Source organism: Sodiomyces alkalinus (assembly GCF_003711515.1).
Source record: "Sodiomyces alkalinus F11 unplaced genomic scaffold SODALscaffold_1, whole genome shotgun sequence".
Classification (NCBI taxonomy): domain Eukaryota; kingdom Fungi; phylum Ascomycota; class Sordariomycetes; order Glomerellales; family Plectosphaerellaceae; genus Sodiomyces; species Sodiomyces alkalinus.
In genome coordinates, this window is record NW_021167079.1 from 2,006,428 (window position 1) to 2,024,839 (window position 18,412).

Genomic DNA, 18,412 nt, shown 5'->3' on the forward strand with positions numbered 1-18,412 from the left:
GCTGGTTGAGCTAAGTATCGAGCCTTGGATATCGGTAGCCAAGCAATGGGAAATTAAAGAACGGTTACTGGTTAGGAGCGTCTATAATCTAATGACCAATCGGCGAGGTAACGATGCCCGCAGAAATCTCAAGACGATGGGAAAGAAGGAGGATCTTGAAGTTTTCGTCGGTTCTTGGTTTGGTGATGAAAAACGGGGTTTGAAGCTCCAAGTAGGTACGCAGGAGTTATATTGGGGATTCAGATTTACTAGTACGAACTGTGGGGATATAGGGTACATAATGTACAAAGTAAGAAGTACAGAGTACGGGTTGTAATAAGTGGGCAATGTATGTTGAACAGGAGTGCCGGTCCTCCGCCCCCCCTGTTCGGTCCTCCGGGTACACTTAAACTCTTTCTAGACGAAAAATCCACTTTATCTCCACTACCCGAAATACCTAGGTACGTTTCCTTAGGGCTAGGGTTCCTTCTTCGTGGAGGCCTTCTTCGTGGAGGCCTTCTTCGTGGAGGCCTTCTTCGTGGAGGCAGAGTCCTTATACGCGTTCTATTTATCTACTTATATTAGGGTACCTAGGAAACCCACTTATCTTCGGGTAGTGGAGATAAAGTGGATTTTTCGTCTAGAAAGAGTTTAAGTGTACCCGGAGGACCGAACAGGGGGGGCGGAGGACCGGCACTCGTTGAACAGACCATAGTTTTTACGGTTACGTAACGGGCACGGGTTTGACGAAGGGCAGGATCTGTCAGACACAGTCCTGCAGGTTACATAATAATTGGCATAAAAACTGTCTTAATCAATCTACGATTTCAACCCCTCAATTTTGACCCTATTTTGACGGTTCGAGTTACGCTGTATCTGACAATGTAATTACGTCATGAACTCAATGTCAGTTTCTTCGAGTCGATTACTAATCTGGGTATCGAGTCAATATTTGGGCCCTCATCAAAAAACCCTTCCTCGGCTCTCTCTCCCATCAAACGTCGTCAATCCATTGGCTCACGGAGAAATCGCATATTTCTCTCGAATAAGGTACGGAAGCGTGCGAATTATTGTCATATTCGTCATAATGTTTCCCAGCTAAACTCCTTACGACTATGAGAACAGAGCCTCAAAACTAAGGTCCCAGAATAAGGCCGCCTCCAAAGAGCAAAAACAGCATGAGAAGAAAAAGAGAAAGAGAAAGAAAAATAAGAAAATAAGAAAAATAAAGTGGGAAGAAAATAAAGACAAAAAGAGCCAACAGGGGAAACGAGAGGAAGAAGGGCAACACAAAAGCAAGAAAAGAAGTTCCAAACACATAAGTCATGAAGATCGAGGCATTCCTGCCTCCTCCCCTTATCACCTCTCCGGCTGACCTTAGCCGCAAGCCCTGTAGAGCTCCTCTTCATCCGCCAATCCCCTCATGTAACTCTCATGCATCATCTCCGTCGCCCTCATCACAGCCCAGGTGAATGCCGCCACATTTACGAGCAAAATCCCAAGTCGGTTAAGCCATGAGGATGTCACGTGTGACAACGCGACGCCGACGAGCAACTGAACGACCAGGACCAACAAAAGCGTTGAGGCGGTACTGTATGATAAATCCGCCTTCTGTTTTGCAAGGGAAAAATAAGGTCAGTGATTTCAGGATTTCAGGAACCCATCACGGGAGAGAAAGGAAAGTCCCGGGACATCATACCTCGACCTCATCCAGCACCTTCACCCAAAACACGCTCAGACGCTCCTCCCCACGATGCCGCTGGACGATGACTTCAATGCGGCTGGCCGGAAGCGATAACGCCCGCCTCCGCTCCCACTTCTTGCTGATCCTCCTCGCGAGCTGCGCGACCCGCACCTTGCGCTCCCTCCCCGGGCTACCGATAGGCATGTCAGCCACCCTGGCGTCAGTGGCCTCGGCCAGGTCCAAGTACACGAACCGTCGACGCTGGAAATGCCGCACTACCGTCTCGGCCGTCGCCGGCGACCGCATCGGCAACCGCTGGTAGATGAACACGTTCTCTTCCGCGGACAGGTTGAGCGGGTTCGGCATCGGAGGTCGGGTGGTCGCCGGGGACGATAGCGTTGGCGTCTGCATGAGGGGATTATACGAGAGCGGTGATGGGGTAGTCGGCGTAGGGAAGTTGGGAAACATGGACAGTGGCGGCGGCTGGGGGGGCATACGAAGCTGGGGCTGCGCTCTCGTCGATATGGGCGGGATGGACGGCGCGCTATAGGTGCGTGTGGCACGAGCCCGGGGCGGGTGACTAGTAGACATGTCTCGCGGCCCGATGCGGGGGATGTGGACCGGAGGTCTGGTATCGGCGGGTTGCTGTTGCTGTAGCTGCTGTAGAGAAGAAGGATACGCTTGCTGGGGCGACAAGTGTGCGGCTCTTGCGCCTAGAGAATCGGAGAGGTATGCGCCAGGAATATTGAGAATATGGGACTGGAGAGCAATAGTAAAGTCCTGACGTGGAGATCCGTCGACGGGGTCGAAACACATGAAGGAGCAGTGCCGAGTGATCTGTGTGCCAGGCTCTGTGATCTCGACAGTGCTGTTGCTATTCCCAGACTCGTCTCTCTGCTGCGGAAGGGGACCGGAGTAGAATGTGGCTGTCAAGGGGGACTGACTGCCCGAGCTAGAGAGATGTTCAACTTGTGGGTGAAATGGTGACTGACTGGATGCTACTGAACGTCGACTATAATAGTCATGTAATGTTCCTGTGTCGTCGAAGGACGAGTTACCCTGAAGAGGCATAGCGAACGGAAGAAAATTGCGCAAGGCAAGGAGGGGAGGGGGCGGGCGAGGGGTCTTAGATATCACAAGATGCGGCTACGAGGCACAAGGTGGAGGTGGAGGTCGAGGTGGAGGTGAGAAAACAGATCATATACAAAAGATACGGCGCTAAGGGGCTTGGGGGAAGCGACCGTGGGAGCTTGGGAAGAGTGCGAGACCGGTGTACGTTGTGGCGGGAGGGTGACGGAATCCCACAGCGTCCCGAAGAGGTGACATTGAGCGAGCCATTATCGCCCGAATCTCTCTTCCCTCTTCCCTCTTCCCTCTCCCCTCACACACCTTCACTCTACCCCGCCGCAATCTTGGCAGCGAACACAGCCCATGGGACAAGCTTCACATCACCATCCTAGTAGGAGCCCTAACCGCGAGGTTCTGGGGGGGTTCCCCGCAGGAGCTCGAGACGAGAATGTGGGTGGTCAGTTGATGAGCAAAAAGCTATGGCCCAAGCTTGCTCAGCTGCCGATGCTTGCTTCTTGCGGTTGCGGAGCCCACACATGCAGGCCGTGAAGCTCCCAACATCGCGGCTCTCATGTGCTTATTTGGTATAGCTTCCTTCTTTCCCCCTTATCTGCAACGTCATCCAATTCGTACAATGAAACATGAAGAACATACCCCGCACCCTTAAAACATCAACACAGGGTGGAAAAGCAACCGATTATATCTCACCCCACCCCCAAGGACAAGGTAAGGAATTGTGTTAGACAAGGGTCTGCGTATCCGCCGGACCCAGAGACATGGGCACAGCCATGCTATCCGAGGCAAGCCTCAGGTTGCGAAGAGCGAGGCCGAGGCCGAGGTTTCGGGGAAAGGCCGGACAAAGTGCTTGCTTGATCACCATTGTTCTTCAGGGGGGAAATTGGTCGAGAACAAGCAGAAGCAGCTGTTCAGCCACACGGGACCACGCTGGCCAACCTCTCTTCTTCTTCTTTTCTTTTCATTACCTACCACACTTCCAGTTGGCGCGCCATTTCGCAGCGTGGCCGTTTGGTGCTAAGCTCAGCTGGGCGAGTAAGAACGGCTCAAGCTTTGCAAAGGCGTGTCCCTAGCGAGCGTCGCCGCGCTTCCGGGGTAATAGGAGAGCAAAAAATAGCTTGGGTTAATATCGGAAACCAGGTTGGGGTGCTGGTTGCTGGCCCCAACCCTGCGGAGCATGGCCAGGAGGTGGAGCAGCTGGGTAATGGCCCCCGTTGCCACCTCGGTTCGCCATAGCAATAACATCTGGCCTGTTCTCTAGGGGTTGAGCAAAACTGCAGATGCTACAGACCACATCGACCTGGCCTTTCATAGACAATGGCAGAACGGGCTGTTGAGACACAGATTCGTCAGCTCGAGCCATTCATTTGGTTCATTTGGCTAAGTGCGAGGTGGATTCTGGGGTCAGGAGGTTGGGCAGAAAAGAGGGGGGTCCGAAGGAGGAGGCAAAAAGGGAGGTGGCAAAACTCATCGCGGACTCTGACATCCCGGGCAAACCATATCACCTAGGGGGGAAAGTGAGAGGAAAGGGGACGGGAGGAAGGGGGCAAGAGAGCGTACAATCCAGCAGAAAGTGAACCAGGGATGGCTCTTGATGACATGACCCGCCATATTGCCGCAGTTATAACATTGACACACGATTCCTTCATATCCGTCGACAGGTTTGCGAAAGGTGTGTTCACCACACACGAAAAAGAAAAACATGTCGGTTGGCCTTCGGCTTTTCCTAAAGATCCCTTATCCAGAGACCCGGTTCCCACCCTCTTCAAATATAAGCCCCACAAGAGCCGACGAAAGCCCTTCGACGTCTGGACGTCCTTGAATCTTTTGCGCCTTCGGGTCGGATGTAGGGCAATATAGAGATGGTCGCGGACTCGATCGAGGGATAGGACGCGCACGGAGTGTACGGAGTAAGCCTGGTCTCGTAAACGACCGGACGGGAGACGACAACTGGTCGATCGGCAAAAGTCGCGGGGATCGGGACCCAAAGATAGGGATAGCAAGGTCAAGCAGCCGAGTTGAGTCGAGTTTATTCGTGGTGAAGGCGCGTGCACTGCACTGCGGAGCTCGGATTATGGGTAGACGGAGGTGGTTGAACGGAGGTTGAAGTTGAGGTTGACGGAGGACGTTGTCAAGAGCGGAGCCCAGAGGGTTCGTGCAGGAGTACCCACCCAGTAGCGCAGTACCTCCCGATTGGCCGAGGTAAAAGACGACTTTGCGATCTTACACGCTAAGGTACATTAAAGACAGGTGGCAGTGCAGTGCATCCTCGGCCGGAAGCTTCCCCGTCCTCTTCCAAGCCACAACCTCCCACCTCCCCACCTCCCACACACTTTGGAAGTGGGTAAGGTACCTTATCTTAAGACGAGGCCCAGGTACCTAGGTAGATATCTAGGGCTGACAAAGGTACAAAGCACCAACATAAGAGTTGAGCCGCGATGGCCAAGACCGTGGGGATCAACCGCTACGTGTATGACGGGCATGTCACCTCAATGCGATCATCACTTAGTCGGATATTGTTGTACGTGCGGGAAAACCACGCATTCTCGAGCTATCGCTCTCCGTACGACCTCACCTTATGCTACGGTCCAGCACCTGCATCAGCTTAGGTACTCTGTAGATGTCTTGCTTTAACCTACCTTAAGGTAGGTACCTTGGGTATTTCTCATACAACGTAAGCACAAAGGTACGATGTGAAGATCACTTGACTCTTTATTCGTATTTTAGTGTACCTTAACGAGCTTACTTGCTTGCCCTGCGGGGGCCCGGCTCCCCCAGCCTTCCCCACATTTGCCACAGTGGGCTCTCCTATCTTTCTTTAGCCAGGGACCAGGAGGCGTTCCAATTGGTCGCAGGTCTTCCCTCACTGCTACTCTATAAGCTTATGTAATAGACAGTAAGCTCCGAAAACTTTCACGACGCGATTTTTTTAACCGAGTACGGCTACACGCGATGCGACTTCAACGGTCCTATCCGAACGCATTTCACTCTCACGTCGCTTGTCAGCCTCTCTACCCTGTTCTTCTCTGCTCTGCTCCCCTGCTTCTCAAACCACCACCTGTCCTCTGCTCCCGCATCTCGGAAACGCTACTACCAAGTGCACCAGTCTGGCTGGAGGTGACCAGTTTGACAGACCAAGACGATCATAGATCAAAGCGGGAAGCCAGCCCAAGCCCCCAAGCTCCCAAGGCCCTGAGCGGGCCGGACGCAACATTCGCACCCTAGCCAGCTGCGTCCTCTGTGCAGCCCTGATCGATCGACGAGGCACACGTTTGCGATGCACATGGCCTGTTAGTGCATGCAGACACTCACATCAGTCCCTCGCTACCCAACCGAAGAAACGATCACCTTGCGCCCGTTTACCCTCCCCCCTCGAACCCAGTCATATCGCTATCGGTCACAATGCTCTACGATCTCAACATCCTATGGAATCCAACCCAGGACCCCACTGTCCTCGAGCATACCCTTGCCTTCAGTGCTACATTGGGGTACAACGTCGTCGCTCTGAACCACAGCCTCTCTGGTCCGGTCCCCGCACAAGTCATCAATCCACTCCCCAAGTTCCAAGACGACGAAGACGGCCGCCATGACAACGCAGACCACAGCAGTACCACCCCCACCTCCACATATCGGCGGAAGAGGCCAAGAGTTCTTCACCGCGCAACCGTCACCCTCACCGACCCCTCTAAGAACTACCGCCTCGCTGCCGTCGCGGCCGCATACGATATCCTAGCCGTCCGCCCCACAACAGAAAAAGCCTTCTCGGCCGCCTGCCTCTCCCTCCCCGAAGCGTCCATCATCTCCCTCGACCTCACCTCCCGCTTTCCCTTCTTCTTCCGTCCCAAGCCGTGCATGGCGGCGGTATCGCGCGGCGTCCGCTTCGAGATATGCTACTCTCAGGTTCTGCTGGGCTCCTCGCTCGCCGGCTCTGGCTCTGGCTCTGGCTCTGGCTCTGGCTCAGGGTACGGCGGCGCTGCAGCGGCACCTGATGCGGCCCTCGCCCGCGCCAACTTCATATCCAATCTCTCGGGCCTCGTGCGCGCCACCAGGGGTCGCGGCTTCGTCATCAGCTCCGAGGCCGTCTCCGCCATGGGCCTCCGGGCCCCGGCCGACGTGATCAACCTCATGGCCGTCTGGGGACTGGCGCCGGACAAGGGGAGCGAGGCGCTGGGGGTGAACCCACGCGCGGTCGTGGTCAACGAGGGGCTCAAGAGGAGTTCTTACAAGGGTGTGGTGAACATTGTGGAGGTGGGTGGTCGGGAGGGCGATGTGCTCCACGGCAAGCAGAACCAAAACCATCCAAATCGGAAACAAAATCGGAAACAGCAGCAGGGAGATGAACGGATGGCGGGGGTGAAGGGCGCTCAAAAGCGCAAAAATGAGGATGTGAACAGTAGCCCTTTGGTGCAACAGCAAGAACAGCAACAACAAGAACAACAACAACAGAAGTTAAGTAAGCCGCAGACCAAGAAGTTGCGTTTAGCGCCAAAGGCGGACGCCGAGACATGATGTGAGGGTGTGAAAAGGGTCTTCGCTCTCACATCGTGCAAAGTCGGCTAGAGTGGGATTCGATTTGATCATGATACCCGCGTCACATAGAACAATGATTTTCTTTCCTTCGCTAGTTGGTATGAAGGGCTGAAGAATAAAAAAAGAGAGAATAAAAGGCTCGGAAGTATTCCTCGCGGGATATATGTACTGGATTGGTTGGGCCCGGGGTGAGATTGCCACATCGTCCTACCCCCCTATCGATGCCACCATGGTATTCAAGAAGAAAAGCTTATAAAGAACAAAACAAGTTGCAGAAGCAGAAGGCCCTTTGATGTCGTTCCTTTATGTGCGTCCCCAACTTGTCGTGGAAACGAACTCCGACAGCCCTAGCCCTCAGAGGAGACTGTCAATTCCTACCATACAGCTTGTCCTCTCTTACGCAGGGGGGATAGAACGTCTTTCCCTTTTCAACCTCCCTCTAAGTCTCACGGAACAGCGACCTTTCTTGCCAACCTGGAACGGTCAAGGAGCCGGGGTCTCGCGTGCCTGCAAGTTCGCAGTCTGCTGTAACAGGTTGCCAAGAGAAAGTCGGGTCTCCAATGTAATGCCGTCGAGGTCGATGTCGATTGCGGGCTGGGCCGGTGCAACGACTACAGGCGGCGTAATATCGGCGGCAGGAGGAAGTGTCACCTCGGCGGCGGGAGGAGGGGTCACCGCGGAGGCCGGAGGCGGTATGGAGGCGCTTTGCGTTGGAGCCGATTCGACGGGGCTTTCGGTTTGGCTTGGCACTGCCTTCTCGGGATCCTCGGGCTGCTCGGGCTGCTCGGGCTGCTGTTCAGGCTCTTCGGGTACTTGGGTGCGTCAGTAAATCTAAAACCTGTCATACCAAAGAGTATCCCGTCAGAAGACTTACCAGTCTCGGGTGGAGGAAGGCTCTCCAGGGGCGGTAGCACCTCCTCGGAAGGGGAAGGTGGGGCGATCTCGGGAGGAGGGAGTCCCTCGACTAGGGGAGGGTTTTCGGTGGGAATGGCGCCAGGAGGCGAAATACTCTCAAGAGGTGGGAGTGCGTCCTCGGGAGGTGGTATGACCTCGGTGGGGATGGCTTCAGGGGGAGGGATATCCTCCACTGGCGGACTGGCTTCAGGAGGAGCAATACTCTCCAAGGGCGGAAGGACCTCAGGAGGGGTAATACTCTCCACAGGCGGGATGGCTTCAGGTGGGGGAATGCCCTCCAGCGGTGGAAGCGCCTCCCCCGGTGGAGGGGGCTGAACGGCCTCGGGAGGAGGAGAGACAGGTCGTTTCGGGAGAGGGACGGCGATGACGCCCCCAACCCCTCCGTCACCGACGGGCGTATCAAAAACCGGTGGTGCCACGGGAGCGGGACATGGCTGCATCATGGTAATGGTATGCGTTATAGTGGCAGCCGGTGCATGTACGGTGACGGCAGCGACATCGGCACCCACTGTGATAGTCTGGCGAATGGTTTCGGTGACCGTAGGTACGTTGCTTCCATGGCCATCTTCGACCGGGACGATGTTTTCGACAGTATCTCTCTCCCTTAAGATGCCGACTCGCTGTTTGTAGCGGCCGAACACGGCAGCCTGGAGAGTAGGGTCAGATGCTAAAAGTCCGTCGACCGGGGGGAGTTGCTTAAAGAAATCAACCCACCTGCGCAGATGCGAGCAGGGCCGCCACGACGAAAGACTGATGATGCCTCATGGCGGTCTCGCTATAAATATCCTCCCGGAAGAGTTCGTTCGGCGGGGTTCAGGCGTAAAGAATCAGAGGGGAACCGCGGTATCTCTACCTATCCGTAGGCCGTGATCAAATTGTAAAGTACCTCAACAGACCAGCCGTCGGCGATAAGACAAACGAGCGAAAAGGGCGACAAGGAGAGAATCGAAGGTGCCTGGGTATTAAAAGAACGAAAGCGCCGCAGTCACAGACAGCTCGGACGAGAAGCACTAGTCAAGAAAACGAGAGAAGACGAAGTAAAGCCTCAGACATCCTTCGAAAGGCAGAAAATCCGAGCGCAAAATGATTAACGGCGCCAGCACACGCAAGAAACGAAAGCAACGACAGCGAAGAGAAGGAAGTTCACCTCTTGAAGTGCGAGAAGAAGATGAAAACATCACAATTGGGCTAAGGGTAGGCCTACCTAGATAGATCTTGATGGTGGTGGTGGGGGAGGTCATAATTAGCCCAACGAGGGATCGGGAGCGGGGCCAGACAATGGGACGACATTGCAAGGAAATCATGGATCACGACCATGTGCAACAAGGGCGGATGATATGAAGGGGTGAAGGGGTGAAGGGGTGAAGGGGTAGGGATTGCTTGGCATCAAGTCTGGAGCAAGCGAGGCTTGAGACGATGGTGATCTGGTGCGGTTTGGGCCTCTTTTCCGTCCGAGGTTTCAGTGGCCCAGGGGTCGTGGGCCCAGTAATCGTATGTGGTAGGTCTTCGTACTTTGAAGGTGGTGTCAGTTTGGGGAGCTCGTAATAATGTCTTCGACTAGGTATGGATTATATCTGTAAGTTCAATATTGGGCAAGAAGCCGGTGTCCCCCGTGTCCCCTCGGGATATGAGCCAAAAACAGGCAGGGCAGTCTCCCTTTCGCCGATGGGTCGCCATGGTTGCGCTGATTGAGAGACAACTGGGTCCCCATAGAGAAGTAAAACGGTAATGGACAAAAGACGCCATATGGGGCTGCGTTCGTAGCTACCCTAGATACAAGCTCTAGCCATATCTCGAAGCAGGGCAGGACAAGAGTTGATGTAAAATTGAAGATTTGAGGCGGCGTCGAAACGTTGCACCAAAGGCTGTGACAAGTTCTCAGGGGTTCGAAACAGTGCTGTGAAACGGATTCCCCACTACGCTGCGCTACCGGCCAATAGGCTGTGTTCCTGCTACGTACCTACATCGTAGTTCACCTCGCACAGTGGATAAGGTAAGGTAGGTAAGGTACCATGGAACCCTCAACTCGATCTCGAAGCGCTGATAACATACTCAACTTGACAATTTGACTTTTAAACACGACCGTAAGTCTCAAATTTATAGATCGACCACCATGAGAGAGACTGGTGGGGTTGTCCGAGATTAGGGAACGATGGAATAATGAAATGAGGTTGTTGGTTGAATAGGAGGTACAGTTGCCGAAGGTATAGGATGGAGCATAGCGCAATCATGCGTCGCACGGCCTTAAGGACGCTGGCCACAGAAACGGCCACCCATGTTTTAGAGTCGCCGGAAAGAAGGGGAAGAACACAAGAGAAAAGAAAGAAAAGAAGGGAGCGGGCTTAAAAAAGCAAGTCGAACAAAATCGGGATCCAGTTGTATGACCTCTATCCGTAGATCCTTAGTCCGAGTCCGAGGGCTTGCCAGGGAAATGCCGTAGACTGGGGCGGTGGTGTGGGGACATGACTTTATCGACTCTTTGCCTGCCAGTCGCTCTCCCGTCGTTGTCACCGTTTGCCATAAATACGGGTATCGTGTACAGCCCACCAGTCAATATTTCTCTGCACAGAGAAGTACATAGTACGAGTTCCACATTCGCCATCGCTTCGTCATTGTCCATATTTCCCCTCCTACACGTAATACTCCTCCTCCCCTCCCACTCATCCCCAATCAAAGAAACTCGATGACGACAGTCAAGATGCCCAATATCCATCGAACCCGTTCCGCCGTTCCTGTTCCTGATCCAGATCGGCTATATCCATCCCCCATTGAACGGTCATTTGGTCCAACGCTCGACTTTGATGATGATATGTTCCTGTTACTTGGCCGCTTTCGGTCCTGCCATCTACCAGTTGATGACCAACTCCATCAAAAAAAGCCTCCGTTCTATTATCTCCATCCTCAATGCAGAGAACAATACCGATGGTCAATCAATATCCATACTATATTCGCATTTCCGAACTCCTCTTTGATTTGCCATCTTTTCTCTGACTTGTGGCTGCTTTGCTTCTCCCTTGGATATGCGTAGTTGAAAAGTCGCCGGGTTCGAACTCCAGCAGCGATAAAGCCTCCCAGAGCAGTCCGTTGAGAGCTGAGAGCATCGATTATTATATTATTATATCTAGCCTCATTCGCCATGATTGTGGCAGATATCCTCGCCCTCGATGGCTATTATCTAGCCGTAACAGCCCTGGTTACTCTCATCTACCAACTCCTTTTTTTCACCATTGCTTTCCTCTTTGACTGCGACAAGCTCACTGGTACGTTGAATAATGGAGGCACCGTCAATATCAAACCCGGCTAACTGACTATATCCATCAAGATTTTGCGGGGGGGTCCAATTTCATTGTCCTCGCCGTCGTCACCCTAGTCCTCAGTGGCGCGTGGCATACTCGCCAGATCATCGCCTCCATGCTTCTCGTCTTATGGGCAGCCCGGCTGTCAGGCTTTCTCCTCTTCCGCGTCCTCGGGACGGGGAAGGACGACCGTTTCGGCGGCCATCGCGTCCCCTTTCTCCCTTTCCTCGGCGGTTGGCTTTTCCAGATGATCTGGGTCTGGACTGTGTCCCTGCCCGTTACCGTTCTCAACTCGCCAGCCATTGCACGCTTCTTACAGCGCCCCTTTGGAACTGGCTGTGACATCGCCGGAGTGGTCCTGTACGCTATCGGGCTGGTCATCGAGTCGGTCAGTGACGCCCAAAAGTATCGGTTTCATGCTCGCCATCCCGAACCCGGGGCCATATGCGACACGGGCCTCTTCTACTTCTCCCGGCATCCCAACTACTTTGGCGAGATTCTCCTTCAGTTCTGTACGTCCATTTCTCCGTACTAGTAGCAGGATATTGTCTTTGTTTTACCCGATCGTGCCCATAGCTAACACCCCCCCTCTCAGCCATCTACACGGTGGCTGTCTCGGCTGCCGATGGCCGCTATGTCAGCAATCAAGCCTCGCAGGGTCTCTATGCTACGATCCTCAGTCCTGTCGTCCTCATGACGCTGATCCTCTTCGTCTCGGGCCTGTCTCTTGTGGAACGGCCCAGTGCCAAGGAGAGGTACGAGCAGGACAATGACTGGGAAACGTATAGCCGCTACCTTCAACGGACGAGCATTCTAATACCCTTTTCTCCGCGATTATACGAACACGTGCCGACATACTTCAAGCGCACCCTTTTTCTCGAGTTTCCCATGTACGTCTTCGACCCAGCTAAGCATGCTGATGTTGGGCTTGGGGAGGGCTGTAGTGGAGTAGATGCTGCGCGACTGGTGGCAGAAGGAGATCTCAAGAGCACAATAGGCCCGTCCTATTGCAGGTTAGATGAGGAAAAAGGGGTTCAATGAATCGGTCATGTGTGCGGGACTTATGAGGCAACCCAGTCCCCGACAAACGACATATTGACATACGAGGGACAACGAACATAAAATGTGTCTTGTGATGAGTAAACGAATATAACGAAGCCTGCGGTAATCTCGATATCCTATCGTCGTTCTCTTGTATAAACCAAACAAATAAAGAAAACAAAAAGGCAAAGAAAAAAGGTATGTGGGAGGAAAAGAACACGAGGATGAGGTTTTATACATGTATCCTGAGTGGAGGTGAAGACGTATTATGAAATCGAGTAGGAGAATGTCCCCCTCCCCTCTCCGAGCCTCAACCGCTCAACTCGCAAGCTCCGACAACAGGACCACCAGCACGATCAGCCTCGGAAGATGGCGCGGGCTCATCGTTAGGCTGATCCAACATCTCCTGGGTCTCGCGGTAATGGGCTTCGGGCGAGCCAGCAGAGGATGAAGTGCTGGTAGAAGCGGAGCGAAAACTGCTGCTCGTATTGTCTTCCGAGTGGGTTTCGGAGCCCTCCGGAATGGGAACCATGGCGGACTTGGTCCAGATGTGTACTGCCTTGGACCAATCTAGGCCTTCGATGCAGCCTCCCTTGACCGAGACGACGTCCTTACTCTGCGGCACGAGAGTGATTTATCTTGTGTTAGGAGCTGACCTAGATTGTTGTATGCTATGTGTATGTATGTGTACGTGTATGTGTGGTATCGAAGGCTCGCCCGTTGGGTAAAACACCGGGCTTTGAGTATTGACCAGCGTATGGAAAAAAGGAATAGTGGTGGTGAGGAGCAGACGGAAGAAACGAGTCAAGGATAGAACCTACCGGCGTTGCATGAATAAGGCGGGTGCCGCAATTTCGACAGAAGTAGCTATTCAGGGGTTCGTTCAGTCAGACAGGTCTTGTTCGTTTCCAACATCAACCACGCTTAACATGTGATGAGCAGAGGAACTGAAATCGTTCAAGGCACCTTACCAGTAAAGGGTGTGTCCTGAGGCCGTGGGCCGTCTAGATATCTTGAATGTCAACCCCGTGTACCGTGTCCTTTGATCGCCACTGAATCACCCCTGTGTCACCGTGCCACATGGAGACTATCACACAATCATCGCATCACCCCACACACTGCACACTGCGCACTACACACCACAGACTACAGACCGCATACTGAGATGAGCGGCAGGAAGATGACCAGGAGACCACTCACGCATAGACGCTTAGCAGATCCATATTAGGCAACCTGAAACGAGGAAAGATGGCGCTGGTGCCAAAGGCAGAACTGGCCTGCCTACGACACGAGGAACAGTGACAGATGTAGAGGGCGAGAGGTTTGGGGAGGGGCGTCTTGAAGGCGATTTGACCGCATTGGCATCGGGCGTCCATGATTTCTTGATTGTTTTCTCCGCCCCTTTCTCTGGCTTCAGATGATTGGTTCTATTGGGAAATATCAGAACAGAACCCACGCGAGGGATTCGGGACCGCTATGGAGGGCTGTCGTTAGGACTACTTCGTAGGTGTGTGTCAGTCGCGTAGTGATGCCGCCGACGTTCCCCAATGACGTCGGTCGACGGTCGAGATGCGGAGCCGTGGAGTCGGGAGACGCGAATACCGAGTACCTAGATCGAGAAACGGATGCCAGGGGAAAAAAAGGCGACGATGGAAATTATGTCCTCAGACAGCCAAGGCCATCGGTGGTTGAATATATATATATCTCGGGTTGCAACGGGCGTAAGATGTTTAAGAGTCACAGGGCACAGCTTCAAAAGTTCCCCTATCAGTAATTCATGTTAACTGATTACTGCTTAGGTATGATCCCCATGCTGCCACCCGATGGCCGATGCGGCTTCTGGTCCGAAGGGAGATAACAGGCGAATGAAGGAACAATTCTCCTGGGCCCGTGACTCATTCGGTCTCCAAAAGTCCCTTACCTCCTATGACTGTAGGCGAGTCGATAGGAAAGATATACAAGGCAACATGAGGGAAAGGCATGTTCATCAGTGGAAATTGGAGGTCACTAAGGTAACGTCACTAACGTCACTAACATCACTAGGTACCTTAATATCACTAAACCGCTAAACTGCCTCAACCACGTGAACATTCATTCAGTCAAGTATTGTTTTCTACATATTGACGAATGATTGGGAAAACAACACAAAATGCCGAACAAATTTGTCGACTTCACCAGCCAAGAGTTCCAAGGTTGGTATCGTATATAGGCAGGCAAGAATAGAAGCCAAGGATCGCGTACGACGGCCAAGACCGCTAATGTGTGGGAGAAGAGAAAAGCCGCAAATTTCTCATGATTATATGACGTGAATTTTAACATTCGAGGCGCACACTCATAAATCTCTTCTCTTTCGTTCTTCGCATTGGTCTTGACATAGCAGATCCTTTACTTCTTTATTATCCGCCCAACCAGTTACTCACTATCACCTTACTTTCTCCGCCTCTCCTGGAAGACCATGGCCTCCTTTTCCCTCACTCAGACCCTCCTCACCTCCTCCCCGGAGGCCTACACCCGCGCAACCACGTCCCCCTTTCTTACCTCCGCCGCAGCCGGTACGACCCCGAAATCCCTCCTAAGCCGCTGGCTGGCAAACGACCGCCTCTACATCCACGCCTATATCCGGGGCGCCGGTCGTCTCCTCTCCTTCCTCTCCATCCCGGATCTCGCCCCGCCCGCCGACTCCCCCAACCCGGACCCGGCCACCCGCCTCCTCGACTGGCTCGTGGACGCCCTTGTCAACGTGCGCCGCGAGGAGAACTTCTTCATCGAAACCGCTGCCCGCTTCGACCTCTCCATCGACCTCCCCACCACCTGCGACGACGACAACGACAACAACAACAACAGCCCTCCCGCCGTCCCGGACGACCAAAAATTGGAGGGCCTCCGTCGCTGGGAGTTTCTCTTCAACTCCGTAGCCCCCGGTCCAGCCGGCCAGCCCCTCCCTTGGCTGGAGGCCGCCGTCCTCTTCTGGGGTACCGAGGTCTGCTACCTGGACGCTTGGTCCGGCGTCAAGGGCCGCCTGGTCCCCCAGACCGACGACCCTTCACAGGACGCCGATGGTGGCGCCCTCCGCACGCAGTTCCTCCACAACTGGACCAACGACGAATTCGCCGAGTTCGTCCACAAGCTCGCCCGCATCATTGACGATGCCGTGGCCGAGATGGTCGCTTCTGGCGGTGAGGAGGTTAAAGCCCACTTGCTGGAGCGGGTGAAGCCTGTATGGCAGGACGTTCTATCAGCCGAGCAATCGTTTTGGCCTGCTGCGTCTGAGTGATTTCTAAAGCCTACCCGAAAAGAAGAAGGACAAAAAGAGTTGGCGGGGACCGAGTGGATGTATTAGATCTTTTCTCGAAAAAAAAAAATCGAAAAAAAGGAAAATATGGGACCCCTCCACCTTTCATCTTTGTGGTAAAGAGAACGCCGACCTTAAAACGCCAGACTCGCTTTCTTATAACCTGGCATGTGGTTACTTTTTAAAGGCATCCTACGACAATGTTGTATGCTCCGATCGCTTCTCTATCTTTCCCCCTCTGCGCCTTATTGCCACTTCCCCCTCCCAGTCTCAATGAATGTCCCCCCAGCTAATTACCACTACGCATCTGAACACCAGTCTTCCAACTTCCTCGCCCCTGCCATTATGGGACGGTCCACTAACCTCCAAAACACGTCAGCGGCCCAAATGATACAGGGCCACATGATAACAATGCCCAGAATCCACACCAGCGTCTGCTGCGTCGGCGTGTCCGCCCCGAGGAGGCCCTTGAGCCCCCCCGAGGAGGCCCCTGAGCGGAAGTGCTTGCTACCCGAATTCCCGCTGGCCATGGCCGCTACGCGCCCGATGACGCGACCTTGGGCCATGTTTAGGATGGGCCCGTGGACGATGTACAAAGAATAGCTGATCCGCCCGAGGTATTGCACCACGCTGTTCTCCAGGCACCTCTGCAGAAGGTCCACCTGGGTGATGGCCCAGACGAGTCCCATGGCCGACAAGGAAAACCAGAACTTCTGCGGTCCGCATTCGTCCTGCTCGATGGAGGAGAAAGGTTGGGGGGTCTTGGCAAGGAGAAACTGGATGCCCGGCGTCCGTTCGGCGTTTTCGTTCGGCCAGCCCGCGATGAACCACCATAGGAGGACAGCTGCGGTATAAGTTGCGGTCTTCAACACGAACCGGACGTTCAAATTGTTGTTGTTCTTATCGTCGTCGTCGTCGTCGTCGTCGTCGTTGTTGCTGTTGCTGTTGTAGTTTTGCCGGGGTCTCCGCTCTGCGAGATTCGTCAGAGTCAACATCTTGTTAGCTTGCGTGAGGTGAAGCTCGGCTATCAGGCTGCCGCCAATGAATTCGAAGGCGGCCCAACGACCACAGCTGAGGCAGTAAAATATGATGGAGACCAAGGCGGCCAGGCGGATGGGGCGCCGCATGGGCGACACGACCAGGAGGACCATGAAGAGCAGCATCGAGTGGACGAACTCGATGGGTACGGTCCAAAGGTGGATGTCGTAGGTCGGGCGGAGGTCGTAATCCCAAGACCACGGCCAGGTGATGCTGCGGAAGAGCGCATGCCACCAATCTTCTAACTGCTCGGATAGACTCGGCAGAGGCTCGTAGAGAAATCCGCTATACGTGAGGAGGACGATCATGAAGGTCGAAACAAGGCAAGGACCAAAGAGGCGAATGGGTCGGCGGAAGGCTGATGATGCCAAGGCGGCGTGGCAACGTTCAACATCGCGGGCGTGTAGGGCCTTGAGCGGTTTGTAGGAGAGAACGAAGCCGGAGATGACGAAGAATACGTGGATCATAGGGCGTCCCGAGTAGATGACGCGAACAAAAGGAAGTTGGAGGGCGGCGGAGGATCTCTTGTTCAAACCCCAGGAAGGGACGAAGTAGGCATGGTTGTCCTCGGTGTAGTGGCAGATGGACACGATCAGGGAAGCTATCCCGCGGAGGCCGTCGATGTACGAGGTCGCATGTAAGCGTAGGGGTTTGAGGTGGTGGTGATCGTGGCGGAGCTGGTCAACAACAAAGCTGGGGAGCAAAACCAGGAGGGCGTTGGTGATCCACCTCGACCGCATGGCCGCTGTAGCCCTTCGAGCTGAGCTGAGCATGTTAGTATACAATTCGGAGACGATGTACATGATGAATGAACGGGCGACTGTGGAGGAGTGAAAGCAGGGGTAGTGTCAAGTGGCTCGAAGATAGCTGGACGTCTACGGAGTAAGATAAGTTGACAACAGACGATGTGGACGTACGTATAGGAGCCCGGCGGAAGTATATGAGGCAGTCGAAGAGCAGTAAGTATATCAGGCTTTACCGCAAGGTTCGGTCGAAAGACGAAGGGTGGGAGTGGGGGACTCTGGGATGACAACGAGGCCTGCAGTGTTGTCCATATAGCTGAGAAGACCTGTACCTAGCATGGAGAAGTTGAAGTTTGGGGGAGAAAGAACGATGTGAGAAATGAAGAGAAGTAACAAATTCAAGCGAGGGACTTGGTCTCCCTTCGTCCTTGCTGGTCGCAGATGGCGAAGTGATGTCCTACAAGAAGAAGAAAAGATACCTGAGGATAATACCAACACAGACATGTACGGGGATGTGCGATGGACTGTGAGCTACCTACCGGGTACCCGACATCCTGCTCCGCATACAAGAGAGCACACACGCAAAACTCACCAGGACAAGCACCAGTGCCAGTAGATACGTTAAGCAAGGTTCGCAATAAATACCCCGGAGAGTGAAGGGTCAAGGGAAACGCAGGGTTTTTATCAACGTTGACTCGAGGGAGGATCCATCCATGTCTCACTCAGATGCTGGGCGTGGTGTTGGCATCCGAATCCGTCGTCTTAGCTCGCGTTTCTACACGTGTAACATTCCCCGGATGCGTGTGCTTCA

General features: G+C 53.8%; 9 protein-coding genes across 9 annotated transcripts; 4 read left to right on the plus strand and 5 right to left on the minus strand.

Moving 5' to 3' along the window:
* Positions 1-1,547: 1,547 nt before the first annotated feature.
* Positions 1,548-2,615, minus strand: SODALDRAFT_347329 (hypothetical protein; the record flags this gene model as incomplete). The annotated part of the gene is made up of 2 exons (XM_028613298.1): positions 1,679-2,615; positions 1,548-1,590 (listed from the first exon to the last, which is right to left on the minus strand). Coding segments are annotated over exons 1-2 (843 nt in total), but the record flags the coding sequence as incomplete, so codon positions are not given.
* Positions 2,616-3,393: 778 nt separating this feature from the next.
* On the plus strand, positions 3,394-3,941 carry SODALDRAFT_12331 (hypothetical protein). The gene has a single exon (XM_028606642.1). The coding sequence runs from the start codon at positions 3,508-3,510 to the stop codon at positions 3,817-3,819; it is 312 nt and encodes a 103-aa protein (XP_028470113.1). The 5' UTR covers positions 3,394-3,507; the 3' UTR covers positions 3,820-3,941.
* A 1,753-nt stretch (positions 3,942-5,694) lies between these two features.
* SODALDRAFT_326486 (PHP domain-like protein) lies at positions 5,695-7,564 on the plus strand. Its single transcript, XM_028610178.1, has one exon. It carries the CDS (start codon positions 6,149-6,151, stop codon positions 7,253-7,255), a length of 1,107 nt encoding a protein of 368 aa, XP_028470114.1. The 5' UTR covers positions 5,695-6,148; the 3' UTR covers positions 7,256-7,564.
* Positions 7,565-7,619: 55 nt separating this feature from the next.
* On the minus strand, positions 7,620-9,078 carry SODALDRAFT_12348 (hypothetical protein). Its single transcript, XM_028606643.1, has 3 exons — positions 8,906-9,078; positions 8,151-8,838; positions 7,620-8,088 (listed from the first exon to the last, which is right to left on the minus strand). Exons 1-3 carry the CDS (start codon positions 8,954-8,956, stop codon positions 7,760-7,762), a joined length of 1,068 nt encoding a protein of 355 aa, XP_028470115.1. The 5' UTR covers positions 8,957-9,078; the 3' UTR covers positions 7,620-7,759.
* A 1,792-nt stretch (positions 9,079-10,870) lies between these two features.
* On the plus strand, positions 10,871-12,810 carry SODALDRAFT_303515 (DUF1295-domain-containing protein). The gene is made up of 3 exons (XM_028608954.1): positions 10,871-11,451; positions 11,514-11,999; positions 12,083-12,810. Exons 1-3 carry the CDS (start codon positions 11,328-11,330, stop codon positions 12,526-12,528), a joined length of 1,056 nt encoding a protein of 351 aa, XP_028470116.1. The 5' UTR covers positions 10,871-11,327; the 3' UTR covers positions 12,529-12,810.
* Positions 12,621-14,315, minus strand: SODALDRAFT_326490 (hypothetical protein). The gene is made up of 4 exons (XM_028610179.1): positions 13,729-14,315; positions 13,500-13,532; positions 13,350-13,395; positions 12,621-13,144 (listed from the first exon to the last, which is right to left on the minus strand). Exons 1-4 carry the CDS (start codon positions 13,902-13,904, stop codon positions 12,839-12,841), a joined length of 561 nt encoding a protein of 186 aa, XP_028470117.1. The 5' UTR covers positions 13,905-14,315; the 3' UTR covers positions 12,621-12,838.
* A 367-nt stretch (positions 14,316-14,682) lies between these two features.
* SODALDRAFT_12443 (heme oxygenase-like protein) lies at positions 14,683-15,960 on the plus strand. The gene has a single exon (XM_028606650.1). The coding sequence runs from the start codon at positions 14,984-14,986 to the stop codon at positions 15,800-15,802; it is 819 nt and encodes a 272-aa protein (XP_028470118.1). The 5' UTR covers positions 14,683-14,983; the 3' UTR covers positions 15,803-15,960.
* SODALDRAFT_12442 (hypothetical protein) lies at positions 15,961-17,877 on the minus strand. The gene is made up of 2 exons (XM_028606649.1): positions 17,776-17,877; positions 15,961-17,618 (listed from the first exon to the last, which is right to left on the minus strand). The coding sequence occupies exon 2, from the start codon at positions 17,596-17,598 to the stop codon at positions 16,120-16,122; it is 1,479 nt and encodes a 492-aa protein (XP_028470119.1). The 5' UTR covers positions 17,599-17,618; positions 17,776-17,877; the 3' UTR covers positions 15,961-16,119.
* On the minus strand, positions 17,747-18,244 carry SODALDRAFT_12447 (hypothetical protein). Its single transcript, XM_028606651.1, has one exon. The coding sequence runs from the start codon at positions 18,103-18,105 to the stop codon at positions 17,827-17,829; it is 279 nt and encodes a 92-aa protein (XP_028470120.1). The 5' UTR covers positions 18,106-18,244; the 3' UTR covers positions 17,747-17,826.
* Positions 18,245-18,412: the final 168 nt, after the last annotated feature.

Excerpts from the sequence above, each read along its gene's own strand:
- SODALDRAFT_12331 (XM_028606642.1), top strand. The coding sequence starts at position 3,508 with ATGGGCACAGCCATGCTATCCGAGGCAAGCCTCAGGTTGCGAAGAGCG.
- SODALDRAFT_326486 (XM_028610178.1), top strand. The coding sequence starts at position 6,149 with ATGCTCTACGATCTCAACATCCTATGGAATCCAACCCAGGACCCCACT.
- SODALDRAFT_12348 (XM_028606643.1), bottom strand. The coding sequence starts at position 8,956 with ATGAGGCATCATCAGTCTTTCGTCGTGGCGGCCCTGCTCGCATCTGCG. Across the intron at positions 8,839-8,905 it reads CCCTGCTCGCATCTGCGCAG|GCTGCCGTGTTCGGCCGCTA; the intron begins GTGGGTTGATTT and ends CCTACTCTCCAG. Across the intron at positions 8,089-8,150 it reads CCTTCCTCCACCCGAGACTG|TACCCGAAGAGCCTGAACAG; the intron begins GTAAGTCTTCTG and ends GACGCACCCAAG.
- SODALDRAFT_303515 (XM_028608954.1), top strand. The coding sequence starts at position 11,328 with ATGATTGTGGCAGATATCCTCGCCCTCGATGGCTATTATCTAGCCGTA. Across the intron at positions 11,452-11,513 it reads TGACTGCGACAAGCTCACTG|ATTTTGCGGGGGGGTCCAAT; the intron begins GTACGTTGAATA and ends ATATCCATCAAG. Across the intron at positions 12,000-12,082 it reads CGAGATTCTCCTTCAGTTCT|CCATCTACACGGTGGCTGTC; the intron begins GTACGTCCATTT and ends CCCCCCTCTCAG.
- SODALDRAFT_326490 (XM_028610179.1), bottom strand. The coding sequence starts at position 13,904 with ATGGACGCCCGATGCCAATGCGGTCAAATCGCCTTCAAGACGCCCCTC. Across the intron at positions 13,533-13,728 it reads GATCTGCTAAGCGTCTATGC|ACGGCCCACGGCCTCAGGAC; the intron begins GTGAGTGGTCTC and ends CAAGATATCTAG. Across the intron at positions 13,145-13,349 it reads GCCTTATTCATGCAACGCCG|AGTAAGGACGTCGTCTCGGT; the intron begins GTAGGTTCTATC and ends CTCGTGCCGCAG.
- SODALDRAFT_12443 (XM_028606650.1), top strand. The coding sequence starts at position 14,984 with ATGGCCTCCTTTTCCCTCACTCAGACCCTCCTCACCTCCTCCCCGGAG.
- SODALDRAFT_12442 (XM_028606649.1), bottom strand. The coding sequence starts at position 17,598 with ATGCGGTCGAGGTGGATCACCAACGCCCTCCTGGTTTTGCTCCCCAGC.
- SODALDRAFT_12447 (XM_028606651.1), bottom strand. The coding sequence starts at position 18,105 with ATGTCTGTGTTGGTATTATCCTCAGGTATCTTTTCTTCTTCTTGTAGG.